A 22,584-nucleotide genomic window follows, 5' to 3' on the forward strand; every position below is an offset into this window, starting at 1 on the left:
AGACCATTAAGAGGGTTCTGACATGTCGTATAGACCATGAGAGGTGGTTCCGACTTTTAGGTGATTTTAGATTATTATACAGTTGTTGATGAGAGAAGCACTAGAGCGTATTCTTACACCTTTCTTATCGTACATACTACTTCAAGTAGTTCCGATTTATGTGCAGAGTAGCACCGTACAGGTCATTGTGGTGACTCCGGTTGGATTGGATATTGAGCTTTAGAATTAACCGTACATGACCAACTGCAGGGTCTCCGGTTGATTCCTTATTTCACCTGTTATAATGTTGCATCCTTATTCTGTTATTGACGCTTATTGCATGGCATACTTTTTGGTTTTTGATAAAGATTTGTGAATTGAGATATTTGAAGATTTATATGCATATTATGTTATTTTCTGGGAAAGTATACAGGTTTTACAGCGAGGGGTTAGAAATGTTATTAAATGAAATGTTTTTGAAAAGCTTTGTTTTACTGACCCACTCAATTTTGTTTTGCGCCCCTCCAGGTTCTAGTTAGCTGCGTTGGTGGCCCACGAGGATCTCTACGGCGTACTGATAGACTACATAAATGTAGGACTCACCTTCGAGTGTTGTAATTTAATTATGGTCCTACTTGACTGCACCTAGTACTTATACTCTGAATATGTGTGTTTCACACTTAAACTTACTCTAGCATATTACTTGGATATTATTACTAGTAGTTGGTTTTTATTCATTCGTATTTCTTTTATCTTTGCTTCCGCATCGCACTTGTGGTTACGTCACGCTCACGTGATGGCCAGCACGCCTTGATTATAGGATCGGGGTGTGTCATGTGTGGTCCTAAAGTCACTAACCAAAACTAAGAAAATTTTAGTTCTAATTGGGTCACCAATCCCAAATAATTAAACCAATACATATCACACACACATTATTCAACGTCTGAGGATATTTCTGTCTTTTCACAAATTTCAAAAAGAACTTCTCGGGACGGGTTGTGACATTTTGTCACATCCCAGCCCGGGTCCCCCACATCCCGGGCCTATTCCATCACCGTAGCATGATATTGTCCACTTTGGGCTTACCATTCCTTCACGGTTTTGTTTTTTGGAACTCACGAGCAGCTTTCCAGTGGGTCACACATCCTGGGAGTGCTCTAGCCTCCTTCTCACTTAATTTCAGAGTTCCTACGAAACCCGCAACCAGTGAGCTCTCGAAAGGCCTCATGCTAGGTAGGGATGTGAATATACATTTAAAGATCACTCCCCTGAACGATGTGGGATGTTACATACAAAGCAAAGGCAAGCCTCTAGGGCAACTTAATAAAGCAAGAGAATCCCATGAGCCTTATTTGAAGGCAGAGTTTTGAAAGTAATGTTGCATTTCGTCCATTTTGTGTCTGGATGAAAACATTTGTCAAAAAGTTGCTTCACCAACACGAAAAACATAATGGAATGAAATATGATAAAAGAAACCAAAGGGTAAATGTCTTTGGTTCGGGCGTGGAGCCTACAACAAACTTCATACCCAAGTTTAATGAACTGGATTTTGTTTTTTTTTTTTTTAAGTTACTAAATGAAATTTAATTAGTCTTGGTATTGAATTCGTCTTTCAATGACGACATTATATCATTTTACTGTACAAACGTCATTAACACAATTATTTATTGTCCATGTCACTGTAATTTGTAAATATCATTTTATAAAAAAATTCATTCAATTTGATGATTTAACAAAAATAAACAAATATAATTGTAAATGTTGATTTAACAAAAATAAACAAATATAACTGTAACGTTTAAACTATAAAATAACATCACGTCATTATTAAAAAAATTATTTGTTTTTGAGTGACAACTTTATAATTATATATAAGGAGCCAAACAACATGGAGATAGCATGCAGATGCACATTGATTCAATCAATTGCAAATGCGAATTCTTCTTGAGGTCAGAACTCTTTACCTTGAATACGATCATCCCAATTGTTTAAATATTATACTTTGACAGAAAATAAACTATCATTGCACCAAAAAGATTAATTTCAACCCGATGTGCCAAATAATAGTATTTTAATTTTATACCACCTTCTTGTTGTTTCTGATGCAGTATATTATATACTTTGGCAATTGGGTGGTGCCTTCTTTATTCACAAAAAAATGGAACAAAACCAATAATTAAGTCAATTTCAGTATGATTTCTTATGAAGATACATTTTTATATAGTAATAAAATGACATGGTTTTGCAGATGGTAGTGGGAATATGGGAAGCACGTGAGACTACTTTTTGCGCATGCCAAAAGCAAGTAAAATGCCATAACCAAAATCCTATTATTTTTTTATTTAATAAAACTTAAAAAATGCATCAAATATGATTAAAGAATTTTTAAACAAATGTTTTTTTTTTGTTATCAATGTCCTTGAGGTGTATTCAATTGAGAATTTGAGAAACTTTAATGAATTTTTATCGAGTTTAATTGATTTGCAGAGATTCCATATAAAATTTTGATTCAATTTCCTCAAAATCTTATGAGGAGATGTGAGATTTTTGGATGCTTAAAATAATTACGAAATCCCTCCAATTCCTCAACTTTCCAAAATTCTTTAAAATCAAATTATAATTGAATACACCTTTGTCACATCTTGACCCGGGCTCCACCACATCCCGGCTCGACTCCGTCGTAGCACGATATTATCCGCTTTGGACCCCAACCACGCCCTCACGGCTTTATTTCTGCGAACTCACCCGAGAACTTCCCAGCGGTTCACCCATCATGAGATTGCTCTCGCGCGAACTCGCTTAACTTCGGAGTTCCGATAGAACTCGAAGCCAGTGAGCTCCCAAAAAGCCTCGTGCTAAGTAGAGATGAGAATATACATATAAGGCTTACATGATCAACTCCCCTGGGTGATGTGTGATGTTATACACCTAGAATGTTACAAATTTCTTTAAAATTCTAATTGAATACACCAGAATTTCTAAGGATTTTAATAAACTATCTTAAAATTCTAATTGAATACCTCTAAATTCATTAAAAGAATTAAAATCCCAATTGAATACAATTGGGGGTGTATTCAATTGAAATTTTAAGAAATTTTAATTCTTTTAATGAATTTAGAGGCATTCAATTAGGATTTTCAGTGATTCTCTTAAATTCAATCCGTATTCAATCAAGATTTTAAGACAGAGTATTAAAATCCTTAGGAATCTGAGTGTATTCAATTAAAATTTTAAATTTTTTTATAACATTCTAGGTATATTCAATTAGAAATTGATTTTAAAGAATTTGAAAAGGTTGAGAAATTAGAGAGAATTAGAGAGATTTTGTAGTGTATTTTTGGCATCCATAAATCTCACATCTCCCCATGAGATTTTGAGGAAATTGAATCAAAATTGTATATGGAATCTCTACAAATTAATTAAACTCTATAAAAATCTATAGATTTATAAATCTCTTAAAATCTCTCAAATTCTCAATTGAATACACTCGGTGTTAAGCTAATGCTTGAGAGATCAACTAGTTATCTTAAATTCTATATATCACATGATGTAGTTGTTGATAATTAAATTATTACTTAAATATTAACTAATGTATTTATTTTCTATTGATTTAATTTATCTAAGGTTAAATAGAACCGCCCAAAAAGGCTTATGCGTGCGCCGTCCGCCGCTTCGAAGCGGCAACATTTCTACAAATTTTCGTAATAAACAAAAATCCACTTTAGCATGCATTTTGGGTTTTATTAATTTAATTTTCTCTTACTTTTGATGATGTTTGGTCTGGATTAAACGAAACTTGCCTTGGAACTCATATTCAAAGCGCCTGGTCGTCCTTGTTCCTCTTTTTATGGCTTCAAAACAGTTTTCGGCCTTGCTTGTGGAGGATTTAATTATAATGAACTAGCCTTCATGCACGTACTCAAGCACGTGTAAAAGATATTTTTTAAATCACGACGTGCTACACATGATTTACACGTTTTAAAAGTATATATATGCGTGAATTTCTGCATTAATTTTTTTTAATGAAAAAAAAAGTAAAATATTTGAAGTAAATTAATAAAATTAGTCCATACTAGAAGAAACCTCTCATAAACCAATCTAAGCAATTGAATTCACATAATAAAATCAGTCATTCAATTTTTATCTACATTCCATTGAATTTACATTAAGAATAGAGAAAATAATATTTAATAAATAACTTATTGAATCACATTATTACTAGCTCATTGTGAAGCTAAAACCATCCCTCTCTCCCATCGTTTGTTAAAAAAAACGATCATTTGACAATTAATTGTATCACATTATTATGCGCATGTGAAAGACTTTTTTTACAACCGGCACTATTCGCCTCTTAAGATGTTTTCAACGCGTTTAAAAATAGAGAATATAATATTTAATAAATAACTGCTTGAATCACATTATTGTTAGCCCATTATGAGCCGAAGCTCACCCCCTAGTGTAGATAATATCGTTTGTTAAAAACAAAAAACAATTATTTGACAACTAATTGAATCACATTATTATGTGCGTGCCAAAGACATTTTTTTACATGCCTCTTAAGATGTTTTGAACCTATTTAAAAATAGAGAAAATAATATTTAATAAACAACTGATTGAATCACATTATTGTTAACCTATTGTGAGATACTAATTATTTTTTAAAAAATGTATAAAAAGAATTAATTATTAAAAAACACTGTTTATATGATGAAAATACCCCTGCATTATTTGGTGCATTATTTTTTTGCTGTTTTTTATTTTTTTTTTGTTTTGGGGGCATTTTTGTCTAATTTTTTTTGGTGAAGCCGTGATCCCAAAAGGGGCTGCTGGCTTTATATATAGAGATAATTCTCTAAAATCATAGCATATTAAAAGTAAAAGAGAATAATTTTTTATTCCCGGTTCATGGCATATTAAAGGTAGAAGAAAAATTTTCATTTCTAACCTTGCTACATTTTGAAGAGGATCAAAACATTTCATTTCTTTTGGTATAATTTTTTTTTTTTTTTTTTACACAACAATATTGGGAGGTGTGGGATTGTGTTAAACCACACGATTGACCAATCATAATTAAGTTTCAAATTTGCTATCCATTTAAGTAGAACCTAAGATCTTTTACTTAAAAATGGACAGATCACAAAATTGCGGTCATGGTGGCAAATATTCTTGAAGTAATAAAAAAATGTAATTTTTCTTTTAAGTAATCACTTACTGGTAGCTACATAATCTCAAATTTCAATTTTGTATCACTAAAAATTCTCAACTTTCACAATATTGAGAAGGTTAATGCTATATGATTGACCATTGCAAATTGGCAATGGTCCAAACTAGAGTTCAATGTCAAATTAGCACAATTGACCGTGATCACAGAAACTCATTCAAACTAATTCCTTCACAAGCGAATCTGGTCAAACAAGGGTTAAGTGACACTCAGGGTAGAGCAATTTGCACTCCATTGACCGCATGACATTCTACCTGTAGAAGGAAAGTTACGTATTAGCTTGTGAAGGAAATGTTATATGAATTTTTGGTTGGCAGTGAAGGTGAATGCGACGTCGACGCCGACAACGATTCGAGTTTAGAGTTTTTTGTGCTTGTTGCTCAGGTTTGGAAATGTTTTGGATTTGCCAAGAGTGTGTAATGAAGTTTTATATGAAATGAATTGTAAGATTTTAGGCCTTTTGGGCTCCTTGAATGTAATGAAACTTAGAGGATTTTTTAATGTACTCTCTAAATGAGCTCTTTGCTAAAATTTAGGAATAAATTAGAATTAGAAGAAAAAAATTATTTCCAACCACACCCCTGGTCATGATTTTAGGTCCCATTTGGTAGGCTGAATGAGATGAGTTATGTCCAATTAAATTGGACTTATAACCCAACCAATATTTGATGAGAAAAAGTGTAAAACGGACTAGGTTGGTTACAAATCTGAAATAAAGAAAATATGATGGATTATGTAACCCAAACCAACAAACGAGTTACAAGTCTCATCCATCTGCATGGGTGAGGCACCTCCTTCGTCTATCTCTCTCTCTCTTTGCGACCAGCGATTTCAAGAGTCATCGCGTGCAATACATCAATTTATGTATTTGTCCTTGAGTTAGGTTGTATGTTTTTAAGGTAGATTTATGTTAGTAGATTATCTTCTGTTTGAAAAGATTGGGTAGAATCAAAATACATCAATTTTCAAATATTCAAAGCTCAAAAATACAAACAAAAAGATGTCTGAAATTAGAATATTTTAAATCATCTCCAATACTTAATAAAATGTAAAATTAGTACAAACTTTCTATTTCCACGATTGATTTCTTTTGATCCTTTCAAAAGTAGAGAAAATGTAATACTAGAATTAACCTAATAGCCATGTTAATTTTTTGGATATCCATAAAGCGTTTATGAATCAGAAATACTTTTAAATTTTTTGGACATCCAAAAGCATTTATGAGTAAAAAAAATTAGTCCTTTGCCACACACGTTTTGTTATGCGTGTGGCAATTGATTGCCACTTTTTTTAGTTTATTTCGTAACTTATTTAAAATGCCAATTTTATAATTATTCTAAAAATTAGAGAAATAAACAATAAACCACTAAGTAAGAATCTTTTATTTGCAAGTGATCATTTACTACAGTGGTGAAAATATGTTAAGTTTTTGCATGACGATGTGGGTTCAAATCCCGTCAGTTGTTAAAATTTATCGTTTGACAAAAAAAAAAGTATGAATCTTTTATTTTTCTGAAAATTTAATTAATTATTTTTACTTTAACATTCTAAATAGAGAAGACATGCTTAATATATTGAAAACTTTATTATTTTCCGGTGCTGACTTTATATATAGATACAAAATTTAAAGTTCCTTTTTTTTAAAACACTGAAGAGTGCTTACTGAACAAAACATCTTCCAAGTGTATTTCAGAAAGTATTTAAGAGTTAGAGACAATTTTAATTTTTTCTACCAAAGACAACTATAAACGATTGTAATATAACTAGAAACGTTTTTAGTCATTTTTGAACTATCCCTAGACAGAAACAGAGTGAAATTGTTTTTTTAATTTTTAAAAGGGGTGTGCTATCCACACACCCTAAATTACTTCTCACACACCCTTATTAATTTCTATCTGTTGATCTTATTCAATTCATCCGATCCGACTGCCGAAAATTAGAAGGGTGTGTGAGAAGTAAAATGGGGTGTGTGGATATCACACCCCTTTTTAAAATTGAGTTGAGACTTGCCATCCAGTACTACTGTTTGGTAGTATTCATCTTTACTTGTAAATGAGAGATCTTATATTTGAATCTTGTAGATGTCAAATTTGATATCAAATTAAATTACTTATTATGTGGCTTAACGGAACTTCTCTATCTCTTTAGTGTAAAAACTATCGTAGTAGATAAAAGAGATTGAATTGAGATTCGGAAAAACTTGAAACAAAAACCCCTTTGGACATATATGGATTTTTTGTTTTTAATTGAAAGAGATATGGTTTATAAATTTGTTTGGCCTAATCGGATAAATAGTCCCTGTGGTCATAAGGTATTCGGATGATAGCCCATGTGGTAAAAAAATTAGGATTTAAACCCCTGTGATCACAGTCTGTTAGGATTTATGCCCTTCTGTCATTCCCCCATTAGGTTTAGGTTGGCCAAATCGGATAAATGGTCCCCGTGGTCATAAAGAATTCGGAAGATAGCCCCTGTGGTAGAAAAAATTTGGATTTAAACCCTTATGGTGTAAGTCTATTAGGATTTATGCTTGAAATTAGAGGTTCTGTCATTCATTCGTTAAGCTTACAAGTGGAGCAGAGTTTCTCTGAGTATATATCAATAAAAAATATCTTACAATAAAAAGAGGGGGGGAGAAAAGATTTCAGTTTATGGTAAAAAAATTCATTCATCTCAGTTATTTCACAAGAAGAAAAAGACGAAAACAGAGGATCTGTTGAATTTCAAATAGCTAGTTTCACCAATAGGATACGAAGACTTACTTCACATTTACAATTACACAAAAAAACTATTTATCTCAAAGAGGTTTACGTAAAATTCTGGGAAAACGCCAACGATTACTGTCTTATTTGTCAAAGAAAAATATAATATGTTATAAAGAATTAATTAATCGGTTGGATATTCGGGAGTCAAAAACTCGTTAATTTTATAAAGGCATTTTGAATTATTTGATTTATTAGATCTTGAATTTTAATGAATTATGTGATTTATTAGTTCCACCTCGTTCTGTCGCGTCTCCTCAGAGAAACATTGCTCCACCTGGAAGCTTAGCGGAGAAATGACAGAACCTCTAGTTTCAGACATAAATTCTAACAAACTTAGACCACAGGGGTTTAAATCCGATTTTTTTTTTTAACCACATGGATTATCTTCCGAATACCTTATGATCACGGGGACCATTTATCCGATTTTGCCAACCTAAATCTAATGGAGGAATGACAGAAGGGCATATATCCTAACAGACTGTGACCACAGGGGTTTAAATCTGAATTTTTTTACCACAGGGGCTATCATCCGAATACCTTATGATTACGGGGACCATTTATCCAATTAGGCCAATTTGTTTTTACTGCCAAGATAAGTTTTGGTTTACTTGACCTTGACATATGAGATACGACTGAAGGGAGATGGATTGTCTACCCTTCTCTTTCTATACCCTCCTTATGTCTTCCTGTTTTGTGCGGTCACGATTAAATCACGTCAATATTTTATATTAATTTTTTTTATAAAAATAATAAGATAAAAAACAAATGTTAACGTGAATTAACCGTGATCACATAAAATAAGAGAGCATGAGGAGAGTATGGAGAAGGGATGGCAGACAATACATCTCCTGACAGAAGAGCCGACACAACTTTCCGTATTGTTTCCCACAGACGGCGCCAAATGTTGATGCACAAAACCGGAGGTCTTGGTACAACGTAAATCCGACCGTGAATCTGCAAGTAATGTAAATAACACAAGATGTATCGTGGTTCACCCCAATGTTTGAGCTAACGTCCACACTGATTGTATTATATTTCTCTGAGAAGTGAGGGAGAGAAAGTGAGAGCTTTGCCCTAGATCGGAGAGGCTTCCGATTTGTGAGTGTGAGGAGGCCCTTTTATAGAATAAGGCTCATCCCCTAATTACATATTTACCCATTCCTTTATTACATAATTACATTTAAGTCCCCCGAGTATTTATATGAGGCCCTAAATATGGTATAAATAGATATCAAATTAAATTACTTATTATGTGGCTTAACGGAACTTCTCTATCTCTTTAGTGTAAAAACTATCGTAGTATATAAAAGAAATTGAATTGAGATTCGGAAAAACATGAAACAAAAGCCCCTTTGGACAGATATGGATTTTTTAAATTTTTTTTAATTGAAAGAGATATGGTTTATAAATTTGTTTTTACTGCCAAGATAAGTTTTGGTTTACTTGACCTTGACATATGAGATACGACCGAAGAGAGATGGATTGTCTTTCGTTCTCTTTTCATACTTTTCTTATATCTTCCTGTTTGTACGGTAATGATTAAATTATGTCAATATTTTATATTAATTTTTTTTATAAAAATAATAAGATAAAAAATAAATATTAACATAACTTAACCGTAATCATACAAAACCTGAAAGCATGAAGAGAGTATGGAGAAGGAAGGGCAGACAATACATCTCCCGACAGAAGAGCCTCAGGTCAGGCCCTATAGGGGTGTAGATACGTGCCCTTGGGTCTAAGACGTCATTTCAAAGATACACTAGGGACAACGACGTAAATGCGCCGAAATCCTGTAGAGTGCTTTGACTGCTGATATGTGATATGTCCTCCTTTAGTTTTATTTCTCCACCCTTTTTATTGTATAGTTTTAATACTAAATTTAATCTTACGTAAAATAAATAAAAAAATGAATATAAAAAGATAAAACTAAAAACTTAAATAAGAAACGAATCAAGTTGCCGCTTTGTCCCTTCATTTCTCACCTTGTTTTGTTTTTCCAAAATTTCCAAGATCTGATCATTTTTCTAGTTATTTTATATAGAACTTAAAAATATAAGTGGGTCGGAAGATAATTGTTTTTAAACTTTCTATGGTGAATAAAAATAGAGTAGTTCTATCGACAGAGCTATTTTGACTTCTCAAGAACATTTTCTAATTTTTTAATGTTAACTAAAATAAATTAAAAATAATCCGTAACAAAAATTGATAAAGTTATGTTGAACTATAACGTTAGTTAAAAAATTGTATGAAAATAACTATGCTGATAGCATTCATCGTATAAATAATCCTCAATATTAAACTACTAAAAAATTAAAATTTGGGAGCTTCCCCGCTGCTGAATTTGTCGATATTTGTGCCACATAAACTCTCTCCCTCTCTCTCCTCTCCTTTATTCTCCACTGTTTCTGCTCAGCTCAGATCACTGTATTTTTAGCTCCTCTCTCTGTATCTGTGATAAGATAATCAAATAATGAAGCCAACCCCATAAAATCCTCTCACATATTCTCTCTGGAAAGTGGCAAAACCAGCTTCTCTCTCTAGGATGATTATGATTAGGGTTTCTCTCTCTCTTCATCCATCTCTCTGATGCTTCTGGAGATTAACTTTCTTCTAACACTATGATTTTGAGCGTTGTGTTTCTGTTCAAGCCAAAGGTTGCATTGTGTAACAAGCTTTTGTTCATTGTATGAAAGAAAACAGTGGATCTTTATGTTAAAAAAGACAAGAGATTGAGGTGGTGGTTTTTGGAAACTCAAAAAAAAAATAGTGGGTTTCCTGTGTTTGTGTCATATTTTTGGACTTTTTTTTGGAAAGAGAAGAAGTGGGTTTCTTTCAGTTCAAAACAGCTTGAAATTTTGTGTTGTATTCAAAGTTTCAGTTACAGCAACCAATAACAGAGATTTCTTTGAAGAAGTTAAAAAAAAAAAAACAAAAAAACCAAAAATCATTTGGGTCTTCACCAAGAAGCAAGCAGCTATTGATCTTCTGTTCACACAAACCCAAGAATCTTCTGGCTCAAAAATCCAGTCCTGCTCAACCGTTTACACTTAATCTCTCGCTCCTTTATCTCTTTCTCTCTCTCTCTCTCTCTCACTAGACGGACTTTACAAAGTAGGGATCTTTAAGCTCCTTCTGAAATCTAAAGAAAAACCAAAACCAACTAGTTGTCTCTAGAGCTCTCTCTCTTCCTCCTTTCTCTCTCCTCCCACCCTTGGTTGTCTATATTAGCTTTTGAGCTTTTGTTGGTTTTTGGGGTTCGGGAAAATGGCCATGGCGGTGGCTCACCACAGAGAGAGCAGCAGTGGGAGCAGTATAAACAAGCACCTCGATGCCGGAAAATATGTACGTTACACATCCGAGCAAGTTGAAGCTCTTGAGAGAGTCTACGCCGAGTGCCCGAAGCCGAGCTCTCTGCGCAGGCAACAGTTGATCCGGGAGTGCTCCATTTTATCAAACATTGAGCCCAGACAGATCAAGGTCTGGTTCCAGAACCGCAGGTACATATGAACAAGACTGATGGGCAACTGGTTTTTTTTTTTTCCTCATTGTTTTTGCCCTTTGGGGTGCATCAAGTTTAAATTTTGGGTACTTTAAAAACTGAGTTTTGCTTAACTTCCTAGTTTTGATCAAAGTTCAAGGCCATATATTTTTTTTGTTAAAATTTATCTTTTACAAACGGGTTTTTTTTTCTCAAATCTTTTCTATATTTGGGGTGATTTGAAAATTGGGTTTTACTCAATTTCCAATTACTGAAGGTTTTTAGTGTTTGATTTGGCCTTGAGATTATGCATTTTGGGATAAAAAGAAGGGGATTTGGTGTTTTGGGTATGCAGGTGTAGGGAGAAGCAGAGAAAAGAGTCCTCAAGACTGCAGACTGTAAACAGAAAATTATCGGCAATGAACAAACTGCTGATGGAGGAAAATGATCGATTGCAGAAACAGGTCTCTCAGCTTGTTTGTGAAAATGGTTATATGCGCCAGCAATTGCATAGTGTAAGTATAATTATCAAAGATTTTAGGGAAATAATTGTTTTTTTATTTTTGTCCAGGATTGGAAGTCAATTTTGTCCTTTTGCAGTTATTTATTATAAATTTTAATATGTTTTAGCCAAGTTGTGAGATTTCAGACACATTAATGGCATCTGCAAGTTTTTCCTTTATTCCAATTTAATGGATTTTATTATGGCCAACTGAATTGCAGAACAATTTAGTGGTTGCTAGAACTTAACTTCTAAGTGGTTTTCTTGTAGGCATCAGCTGCAACTACTGATGCAAGCGGCGACTCTGTGGTGACAACTCCTCAGCATTCTCTCAGAGATGCTAATAACCCTGCAGGGTAAGTTTTACTACTGTGGAATTTCACCTTTCCTAATTCCCTTTGTAAATATTTACTGGCATGGTGATTTGTTTTTGTGTTACATAATCCAATCTTCATTTTATTATATTTGGCAGACTCCTATCCGTAGCGGAGGAGACATTGGCAGAGTTCCTATCCAAGGCTACCGGAACTGCTGTCGATTGGGTCCAGATGCCTGGGATGAAGGTTGCTTCTTGTTTTTATTATTTGGGAAATACTAGTTTGTTTTCCTTCTCCCTTGTTAAATCATCATGTAATCAAATTGTATAAATTGTTGTACATCTTATGCGTGTTTTATTATCTTATTCAATTGTTTGCCAGCCTGGTCCGGATTCAGTTGGGATATTTGCCATTTCACAAAGTTGCAGTGGAGTGGCAGCAAGAGCCTGCGGCCTCGTAAGTTTAGAGCCTACGAAGGTAAGAATGTCCATTTGATAATGGAAGAAATTTTTGCTACATCTTTGTAGGCAGCTTATTTTCATGTGATAAGGTTCATGAAGCATTTGGATTTGAAGTTAATTATTCATAAACAGATTGCAGAGATCCTTAAAGATCGTCCATCTTGGTTCCGGGACTGTCGGAGCCTTGAAGTTTTTACAATGTTTCCTGCTGGAAATGGAGGAACTATAGAACTTATATATACACAGGTGAATGAAGACTGTTGAAACTTATTTTTTCCACGGATGGATGATGGTTGGTCACCTTTTTTTATATCCAAGGAATAACTGACATTTAATTGCTTCAGACATATGCTCCAACTACATTGGCTCCTGCAAGGGATTTTTGGACCCTAAGATACACTACAACTTTAGACAATGGCAGTTTTGTGGTAAGCATTCTGGTGTATATTATGTTGCCATACTTTGTGGAGACCAGTTTATGAAAAATACAAATTGGCTTTCCGTCTCTTTTTTTCATACTCCTGTAAGTGGATACCTAATGTGCTATAAAATTTTTTTGTTTTCTATGTTATAAGGTGTGTGAAAGGTCTCTTTCCGGTTCTGGCGCTGGCCCAAATCCTGCTTCTGCTTCACAGTTTGTTAGAGGCGCGATGCTTCCTAGTGGTTATCTGATTCGACCATGTGAGGGTGGAGGATCAATCGTTCATATTGTTGACCACCTGAATCTTGAGGTATCAGTTTTGGATTCTTACTTTCTTGAGGTATCAGTTTTGGATTCTTACTTTCGTAACTCTCTTAATTAGGAAAACTCAATTGTTTCTCATCTTATTTCAGGCATGGAGTGTGCCAGAGGTGCTGAGACCGCTTTATGAATCGTCTAAAGTGGTAGCACAGAGAATGACTATTGCTGTGAGTACTTTGTGATTGACTTGATACATTCCTCTGTGCAATATATGTAACAAAGTACTGGATATTCTGATTTTCTGTATAAAAAGTGCACTTTCTGAGCTCCCTTCACGTGATCATCTTCCTTTACATCTTTAAACATATTAAGTTTTATGCCCCTTGATATGAACCAAAGGCAAAAGTAGAATTTCTCACCTGTAAGTTTCCGAATGCTGCGGTGTGCTAGTGTTAATAGCACGTTGGCTGTAGAATGGAAATATAAACTAATAAACCCCTTCCCTCCCCACCCTACAAAATTGATTAGCTATATTGTGCATAGAAGTACTAACTAAACTTCTTTTATGAAGGCGTTGCGCTATATCAGACAAATAGCCGAAGAGACAAGCGGTGAAGTGGTGTACAGTTTGGGCAGGCAGCCAGCTGTTCTGCGAACTTTTAGCCAAAGATTGATCAGGTGTGGTAATACTCTTCATTTATTGGTCATCTGCTCATTTGATACATCTATCTGTATAATTCCTTGGTCACCTTTTTGAGTGTTAATAACCACTCTTTATTTTTCTCTATTATGTTTGTAAATAAATTTTAATTACCGATCTGTCTTCTTGTAGAGGCTTCAATGATGCTGTCAATGGATTCAATGATGATGGATGGTCATTGGTCAACTGTGATGGTGCTGATGATGTTATAATTGCAGTCAATTCAACTAAGAATTTAACTTCTACTTCGAACCATGCCAATTCCCTTGCATTACTTGGAGGTGTTCTCTGTGCAAAGGCTTCCATGTTACTACAAGTAAGTCTGGAATCTGATGACCATCAATTTTGAAAATGATAGTTTCTGTGCTGATTGAGTAGCCTTTTCTGTGCTGGGAAAATAGTATAATGTCCGTGATTCTTCTTTACCGCTTTGTTGTTACTGAAATTGGGCATTTAGCTTTTCTCTGGAGGGCTGTATTTAAAATGATTTTGTCCCCTCTGCATCTATTAATATTGCTTTGTCTTGGATTTGTGGAAATCAGTGTTAATCTTGATTGACTGGGAGCGTGTATGCTTTATCCAGCTAAAACCCTAAATTAAGCTAATGAGAACTTGGTGCTTGTTTCTTTTTCAACTCCAGAATGTGCCCCCTGCTGTTCTTGTTCGTTTCTTGAGGGAGCACCGTTCAGAGTGGGCAGATTTCAATGTTGATGCCTACTCCGCCACATCTATGAAAGCTGGTTCATATGCTTATCCTGGGATGAGGCCAACAAGGTTTACCGGGGGACAAATTATCATGCCACTTGGCCACACAATTGAACAAGAAGAGGTATGCTGTTTCAACTGGTTCAAATTTTCATTGTACTATTTTTTGTAACATATGAACCTCTGTTGTGAAACATTACATCAACAGGATAATAATTGCAACTGCTTTTTGTCATGTTGAATTGAAAGTATATTCTACGGAGTGCTTCCCATCCCCCTTTTCTTTTTTCTAACTTATTTGGATTCCAGTTGCTTGAAGTTGTTCGACTTGAAGGCCATTCTCTAACTCAAGAGGATGCTTTTGCATCGAGGGACATTCATCTCTTGCAGGTGCTTTTTCCTGCTTCTTGTTTAGCTACTGCTGCCCTTGCCACTATCTGTTGGGGTGCTATCTGCTTATGTACTGATCATACGAAAAAAATGTCCTGTTTCTATTGACAGATATGTAGTGGAGTTGATGAGAATGCTGCCGGAGCCTGCTCTGAGCTTGTTTTTGCTCCAATTGATGAGATGTTTCCAGATGATGCGCCATTGCTTCCCTCTGGTTTCCGTATTATCCCACTGGATTCAAAAACAGTTGAGTTTTTTTCATGCTTCATGTCAGTTTTACCTGTTAATTCAACCAAGTGGACTTATGAATCAATATTGTCGTAGCCATTGGGCCATACTGGAATTCATATTAATGTGTTTTTGGGCTCCCCCAACATTAATGTCTTGCAATTATGAATACAGGGTGATTCAAAGGATACTTTGAATACACATCGAACATTAGATTTGACATCCAGTCTTGAAGTGGGCTCAACAACGAGCAATACAGCTGGAGAGCTTACTACATTTCACAATACTCGATCAGTATTAACGATCGCCTTCCAGTTTCCATTTGATAATAGTCTACAAGAGAATGTCGCAAACATGGCACGGCAGTATGTTCGAAGTGTAATTTCATCTGTGCAGAGAGTTGCGATGGCTATATCTCCATCTGGATTGAGTCCGTCCGTTGGACCAAAACTATCTCCCGGCTCCCCTGAAGCTCAAACACTGGCTCACTGGATCTGCCAGAGTTACAGGCATGCTCTTCAATGCTTTAGACCGCACGCATGATTAATCTGTTGGGAAGAATTCCACATATTTCCGTATGATTTCTGAATCCTTTTCTTTTTCTCCTACAGTTATCATGTTGGGGGTGAATTACTGAGACCTGATTCCTTGGGCGGTGACTCGTTGTTGAAACATTTATGGCATCACCAAGATGCCATTTTGTGTTGTTCATTGAAGGTACAAGTGCAACATCACATCACTGACACAGATGCTAAATCTTTACATCATTTTTTCCCAGTAGCATAGCAAATTGAGCATGCCATTCTGTTTAATAATCCGTGGAGATCGTAATCTGTGCAATTGTTCGTTCTGCAGTCAATGCCGGTTTTCATCTTTGCAAACCAGGCGGGACTTGACATGCTGGAGACAACATTAGTTGCCCTTCAGGACATCTCATTGGACAAGATTTTCGACGAGTCCGGACGCAAGACGTTGTGTGCAGACTTTGCTAAGCTAATGAACCAGGTATGTGTTACATCAGATCCATCCATCTTTCCACCACCATATTTTCCCGTTGTAGCCTAATTCATCTGTTATTGTTTCTTCCTTGTCAGGGGTTTGCATACTTGCCGGCTGGCATCTGCATGTCGACGATGGGACGCCACGTATCGTACGAGCAAGCGATTGCATGGAAAGTAGTTGCAGCAGAAGAGAACTCTGTCCATTGTCTTGCCTTCTCCTTCGTAAACTGGTCTTTTGTGTGAACGTTTTAATTTATTCCATCCCTCTCACCTTTCTTCCGCTTGAACATGCAAAAGAAGCTTGAGAAAAAAGAAAAGCAGAAATGTGGGAAAGGAAAAGAAGTTTTGTAATATATTTACCCCGGAGGTTTGCATCATATTAATTTAATTTAATTTTTGCTTGGAAGCATCCAAAATCTGCAACTGTGTTGCAATTTGCTTTGCTGACATGCATTTAAGTAATCAAAGTAAACATGACGAGTTTGCTGATGAATGATTTTGAATTTGAGGAGTGATTTGATTTACCTTTGATGGCTTAAGGATGGCTCCATCCTTCTTCCAACCATTTGATTTTTAGGAATTTTAACGAAAAATTTTTGGTTTTGTTTACTTTAATGAAAAATTATATTTTTATTCTAAAAAATCAATTATGTTATTATTTATTTTATCTTTTATTTTGTTTTTATTGTTAAAACTAAAAATTTTAAGCTATTTTTATTAGTTTTCCTAAAGATTTCCTGATCCATGTAATCGACCGTGAAGACCGGAACGACAATGTAAAATTACACTCAAACGGAAAGACTTTAGGCTAATCAAGTAATCAATTAACATTCAGTGCTCTTCCTGGAAGAGGTGAAGGGAGAATGTTGAGTTGGAGTTGGTGAGTTGTCTGATGTAGCAACCGATGTGAGTAAATTGTAGTAATGGTATCTTAACTCTAACTTAATTGGAGTAATGATCCCTTAACTCATCAAAATGTGCAACTATGGTCCCTCGACTAAAAAATCATTATCATTGGTCCCTCAACTTTAATTCAATTGGAGCAATGATCCCTCAATTTTAACCTAATTGTAGCAATGATCTTTTCAACATAACTCATTTTAACAAAATTCTAATGAGGTTGACGAAAATGATCATAGCTACACATTTTGATGAGTTGAGGGACCTCAATTGTAACAATGGTCCTTCCAACATAACTTATTTTGACAAAATTTTGACGAAGTTGACGAAAAATACCATAGCTACACATTTTCATGAGTTGAGAGACCAATGATAATAGATTTTTAATTGAGAGACCATTGGTTCAATTTGATTAAAGTTGAGGACCATTGCTACAATTTACTTTAACTGGTATTGAGTATTAACCTAGGATAACAACAACAAAGCATTTTCCCACTAAGTAGAGTCGGCTGTATGAATCATAGAACGCCATTGCGTTCAGTTTTGTATTATGTCCTCCGTTAGATCTTAGTAGCCGAAGTATTAACCTAGGATGAAGAAATAATTTTTTTTTTACCTGAACTAGCTGAAGCAAGTGGTATTCTGGTCACACACAATGACTAAAATCGAAATCACGAGGAGAAAATGTAATTTCGAGTCAAAATTCAGTCGCCAAAAATTCCTTCATCAAAATGAAAATCAACGTATTCAACTGTCATCCCTTAAATATCAGAGTTGCAATTTTTACAAACAAAAATCAAGGCAACGCCGCAAAATAGTCAACCAACGAGCGACGGTGCCTCAGGATGAGAATCATATCTGACATTAAATGTCTAAAATGACAAATGCAGTTCTTTATCCTTCCCAAATCACTGCAAGTGCAAAAAAAGAACGGCAAGAAAGGCGCAAGAAAAGCTGAGGCAGAATAGAATCTATTATAACATGAAAACATACATCTCTTCAAACTACATGTAAATGTTCAGTTGACAGGATAACTAACGAACCCACATTCACGACCACGAATATTTGATGTCGTAGCAACTATACACACAAAAGTACAAGTTTCACTCTATATAGATTGCAGTGGCAAGAAAAATCATGCAAAACACAATAAGCTTCGCTAGCATTCAAACATGACTCGTGTCATCATTCTCTTCTCGAGTGTTTTTTCATTATACATGCATTCATCGAGATGCCAGTGACCAGAAATTCAAGAGAAAAGATGGTAATGCAGCGAACCAGGATATGAAAGCCATGGCTGTAGCTGTTTCAAATTGTGCACAATGGTTGCGGGCACAGCCATCAAGATCATTGTCAATGAGAACCGTGATGCCCGCAGAAGCACAAGCAGCAGCAAATGTAAGAGTGGAGGTCACCTGCATCAAACAATGGGAATGTTGACAATTAGGACTCTGTAAATTGAGAATAGCGAACAAGTAAATGCCCAAATTGAGACTGTGCAAACGCAAACAAGGGAAAATGTTGATAATAACAACAGAAGGAAATCGAGAGCAAGTTAAGGGAGTACACTCGCATGGGATTTTCAACTTTTATTATGCATGGTATCACTATTTAGTATTAAACCATGCTGATATTTTTCTACATCAAATCTTCAAGCAATTCAGACATGAATTTGATAAAGAGGTTTTCATAGAAGTTCACTGACCAACTATGTTAGGCCTTCTACTTGCATCAATTCTTCAACGGTGACTAGATAAGCTTATTTCAATTCACACATTAGTTAAGTCTCCAACATAATCATCTATATTTGGTTAGTTACTTAGGAATAGCAAGTTAACATCCATAAGACAGCGTAGGACCGTGCTACTTTGACAAAGTTCTGTTTATCATGAATACATCACTCAAGCACCGTTGATTCCTAAAAGAAATGGTCATCAATTCTCAACCAGTCCATTTAGCCTAAGAATCAGATCCATTATGTTTTGCACTATCAGCACCAATTAGATTCACTAATACTAATTAAAAAGTTATACAGCTGGTAAAGAAGGCAATAACTTTTTCGGCTATTTACAAGTAAGATTCACAAATGGTGGACTGATAAAAACTCGAAAATGCTTCAATTTGAATGTAAAAAGTAAAAACCAAACAAAAGCAACAAGAACCACATTTCCAAATTGTTGAAAACACTGAAATCTCCTAAGGAAATACTCGAAATTACGATTGGTCTTACCCCATCGCCGAGGGTGAACAAGCACACAACTCCATGATTCTGCAAAGAACGCCTGACTAGAAGGGCATAAACGTCAACAATGCCCAACGAGAAGCTCCACAAGCACTGCAAACCAGTAGCTGCAACAAGGTAGCTGAAATCCACACACGAAACACAACAAACTCAAAAACCCCAATTGTAATCAGATTGAAATTTAAGCATAACTAAAAGATTTAACAAAAAAAAAGCTGAAAAAAAAGATATGGGTTCAGTTGTGGCGGCTACCCACCAAAACGCGGTGACGGAGGGGAAGTCAGAGGTGGTGGCCATGACGACGAGCGCGGCGGCGGAGAAGAAAAACTGGGCGAGGCGCAAGACGAGGCCGCCCGGGGTGCCGGGCATGCCCGGAAGATCCTTCATTCGGAGCCGGAGCGGGTTCGGGCCGGCCCCCTCTGTGGTGGGTACATCTTCAACTGGGTGAACCGACCCATGGCTCACGTTCATCTCCTCCTGGGTCTTAATTGGTCCGAACCATGGTCGTTAATCAGTCAACGATGGTGGATCTGAGCTGAGACTTGAATCGAACGAGTCCGGCGGTTGCGGGATCTGGGTTCTGGGGGGGTGGGGGGTGGAAGATGGAAAACCAGGAGACCAAGTGGGGGTTTGTCTCTGGTGTTGGCAGGAGGAGCTGCGAGCGACTTTTCGTTGTGTTATTACATGACGGGTGGATCAAATGACGGCTGGGGGTATTTAATTGTTGATTTAATTTTCAGTTTCCTTGCAAGACCGGCACGTAATATTATGGGATTTTTTTCATATATAACTAATATTTATTCTCTAATTTCATAAATGTTAGTTTTAATAAAAACTATCAATTATAGCAAAAAAATATGTTTAAATAGACCAAACTGTCCTAAAAATTAAAATCAAATTACACTACACCTAAAATCGTTGGAGTTCCTTTTCATTCAAACTCACAACAAGAATGCGTACTTGTCACCGGATCACCCACCGCCGCAACCTTCTCCCTTTATGGCCTCTTCTTATCCTTCTTCTTCATATTGTTTTGAAATGTTCAAATAGAAAAAATTAAAATAATAATTAATTTTTGTTCTTATACTTTCGGTATGCCTTGAAAACCTAACAAACCAAAAGAAACTATATTGGCAAAGTTGAAGGAGGGTCTGGCTAATTGGGAGCAACGACGGCATGTTGCCTTTGTTCATCGATCATCAAAAGCTCTACCTGCCCACCACAATTGCATGTAAACAAACAAATTTCAATTTTTATTGCAAAACCAAAATGAAAAGAAAAAAAAACAAAAGAGCATTTCTGATTGATTGGGAGGTGGGGATGAGACCATGAGGTGACAATACCAAGTTTTCTTGGAAATGAATTCAGGTTCATTCATAAACAGGTGGAATTGCCATAATTTTATCAAACATTGTTTAGAGTTAGGTTTGTTATTAATTTCAAGGGTATTGAGGTTTATTTCAGTGAAATTTTGGATAAATTTGATAGTTTTTATTAAAATGGATATTTATGAAATTAGAGTGTAAATTTTGGCTATATATAATAAATTCTCTAATATTATTCATTTATACAATTATATTAGGTTTTTTTAGTCAAATTACTTTAGTCTAAAGTAAGGGATGAAATTGAATTGTACTCCTGGACAGTGTTTTGGGGTAGATTTCACTTTATTTACAGTCGTGCCATTCATCTAAAGATGGGGCTTTGTGGGTTTAGGCTCCATCTGGGCTGGCTACAGGACTGAAATCAGAGGCTAGGTGTAGGGATGCTAGAGAGAGGAGGAGAGAGGGAAAAGTGGGGTGCTTTGGAAAGGAGAGGCTGGGGTTGGTTTCGATTTAGGTTCGGTGGATAGGGAAGAGCTGACGTTGTTGCACCAACAGAAAGCAAAGACCGCGTGTAGACATGCTAGAGACAGGGAAGAGTAGGATGATCGAAAGGAGGGTGCCGAAAAGGGTTACATAGAGAAGGCGAAGCAGCGAGGGAGAGGGTGGGAGTGTAGGGTTGGTCTTGGAATTTTTGTTCCAGGTCCTTTTTTGCAGAAGGGATATGATATCCACACACCTATTTTTACTTCTCACATACTCTTCTAAGTTTCAGCCGTTGAATCGGATGAATTGAAGAAGATCAAAGGGTATAAATTAATAAGGAGTGTGTGAGAAGTAAAAAGGGGTGTGTAGCACACCCCTTTGCAGAAATGTTATTTTGGTCACTCCTGATCAAGAAAGGCACCTGTCATTGTTTTTTTTTTTTTTTTGAACAAACAATATTATTTATACTAAGGGAAGGGGTGGGATTAGCCTTATAATGGGCTAGCAATAATGTGATTCAAATTCGCATTTGGTGATAATCAAACCTTAAACATCTCATTTACAAGTGAAAATGAATACCATAGGCCGTAATACTTAAGTGATAATTTAATAAGAGTTGAGACTAAATGAATCCTATTATGTTGTTTGGATCTCGTTTGTTAATATCAAATTTTAAGGCTGTGACCATTAATCTTTGACCACTATATAAAATGAATGAGACTAACATAGGGATAGGTGGCAGATTGATTGTCACAAACAAAAAATTCTTCTACCAAACAACCTCACTCAATGTTGAACAAAACATGGCAAAGTGACGTTTTACCTTATGAACCATCTCGACATTGTTAATTTTACGTTTGAAATTATTATTTTTCAATAGATTAAGATCTCAAACAATATTAAAATAGTCAATGTGAGATCTTTCGTCAACTTAATTAAACTTCATCCAATTTGTCGAAAAGTGTCATGCAATAAGCATGTAAGTCACTTTTGAAGTCAAACATCATCGTACAAGTATATAGTAGTAAAAGAAAATTAATACCCAACAACCTTTCACCCTCCTTCAAAGTATCTATTATGCCACCCCTCTCCAGTCACCCTACATTTTTTCCTGGCTATCACCACATTTTTTTGGTGTCATTCATGACTTTTGTTTTGTTACAACGATATTTTATGCTAATCCTGGTTGTATTTGAACTAAG

The 22,584-nt window shown here is 35.6% G+C and overlaps 2 protein-coding genes across 2 annotated transcripts; one reads left to right on the forward strand and one right to left on the reverse strand.

The window, feature by feature from the left end:
• Positions 1-10,293: 10,293 nt before the first annotated feature.
• Positions 10,294-16,847, forward strand: LOC126589282 (homeobox-leucine zipper protein REVOLUTA-like). Its single transcript, XM_050254537.1, has 18 exons — positions 10,294-11,465; positions 11,802-11,961; positions 12,219-12,304; positions 12,421-12,511; positions 12,647-12,742; positions 12,859-12,972; positions 13,071-13,154; positions 13,302-13,457; positions 13,561-13,635; positions 13,980-14,086; positions 14,241-14,424; positions 14,749-14,937; positions 15,123-15,203; positions 15,315-15,449; positions 15,606-15,940; positions 16,043-16,148; positions 16,287-16,436; positions 16,526-16,847. Exons 1-18 carry the CDS (start codon positions 11,233-11,235, stop codon positions 16,673-16,675), a joined length of 2,532 nt encoding a protein of 843 aa, XP_050110494.1. The 5' UTR covers positions 10,294-11,232; the 3' UTR covers positions 16,676-16,847.
• A 1,440-nt stretch (positions 16,848-18,287) lies between these two features.
• Positions 18,288-20,271, reverse strand: LOC126589294 (CASP-like protein 5A2). Its single transcript, XM_050254564.1, has 3 exons — positions 19,831-20,271; positions 19,563-19,695; positions 18,288-18,747 (listed from the first exon to the last, which is right to left on the reverse strand). Exons 1-3 carry the CDS (start codon positions 20,043-20,045, stop codon positions 18,556-18,558), a joined length of 540 nt encoding a protein of 179 aa, XP_050110521.1. The 5' UTR covers positions 20,046-20,271; the 3' UTR covers positions 18,288-18,555.
• Between the last annotated feature and the right edge of the window lie 2,313 nt (positions 20,272-22,584).

This window comes from Malus sylvestris, chromosome 11 (genome assembly GCF_916048215.2).
Source record: "Malus sylvestris chromosome 11, drMalSylv7.2, whole genome shotgun sequence".
NCBI classification, from domain to species: domain Eukaryota; kingdom Viridiplantae; phylum Streptophyta; class Magnoliopsida; order Rosales; family Rosaceae; genus Malus; species Malus sylvestris.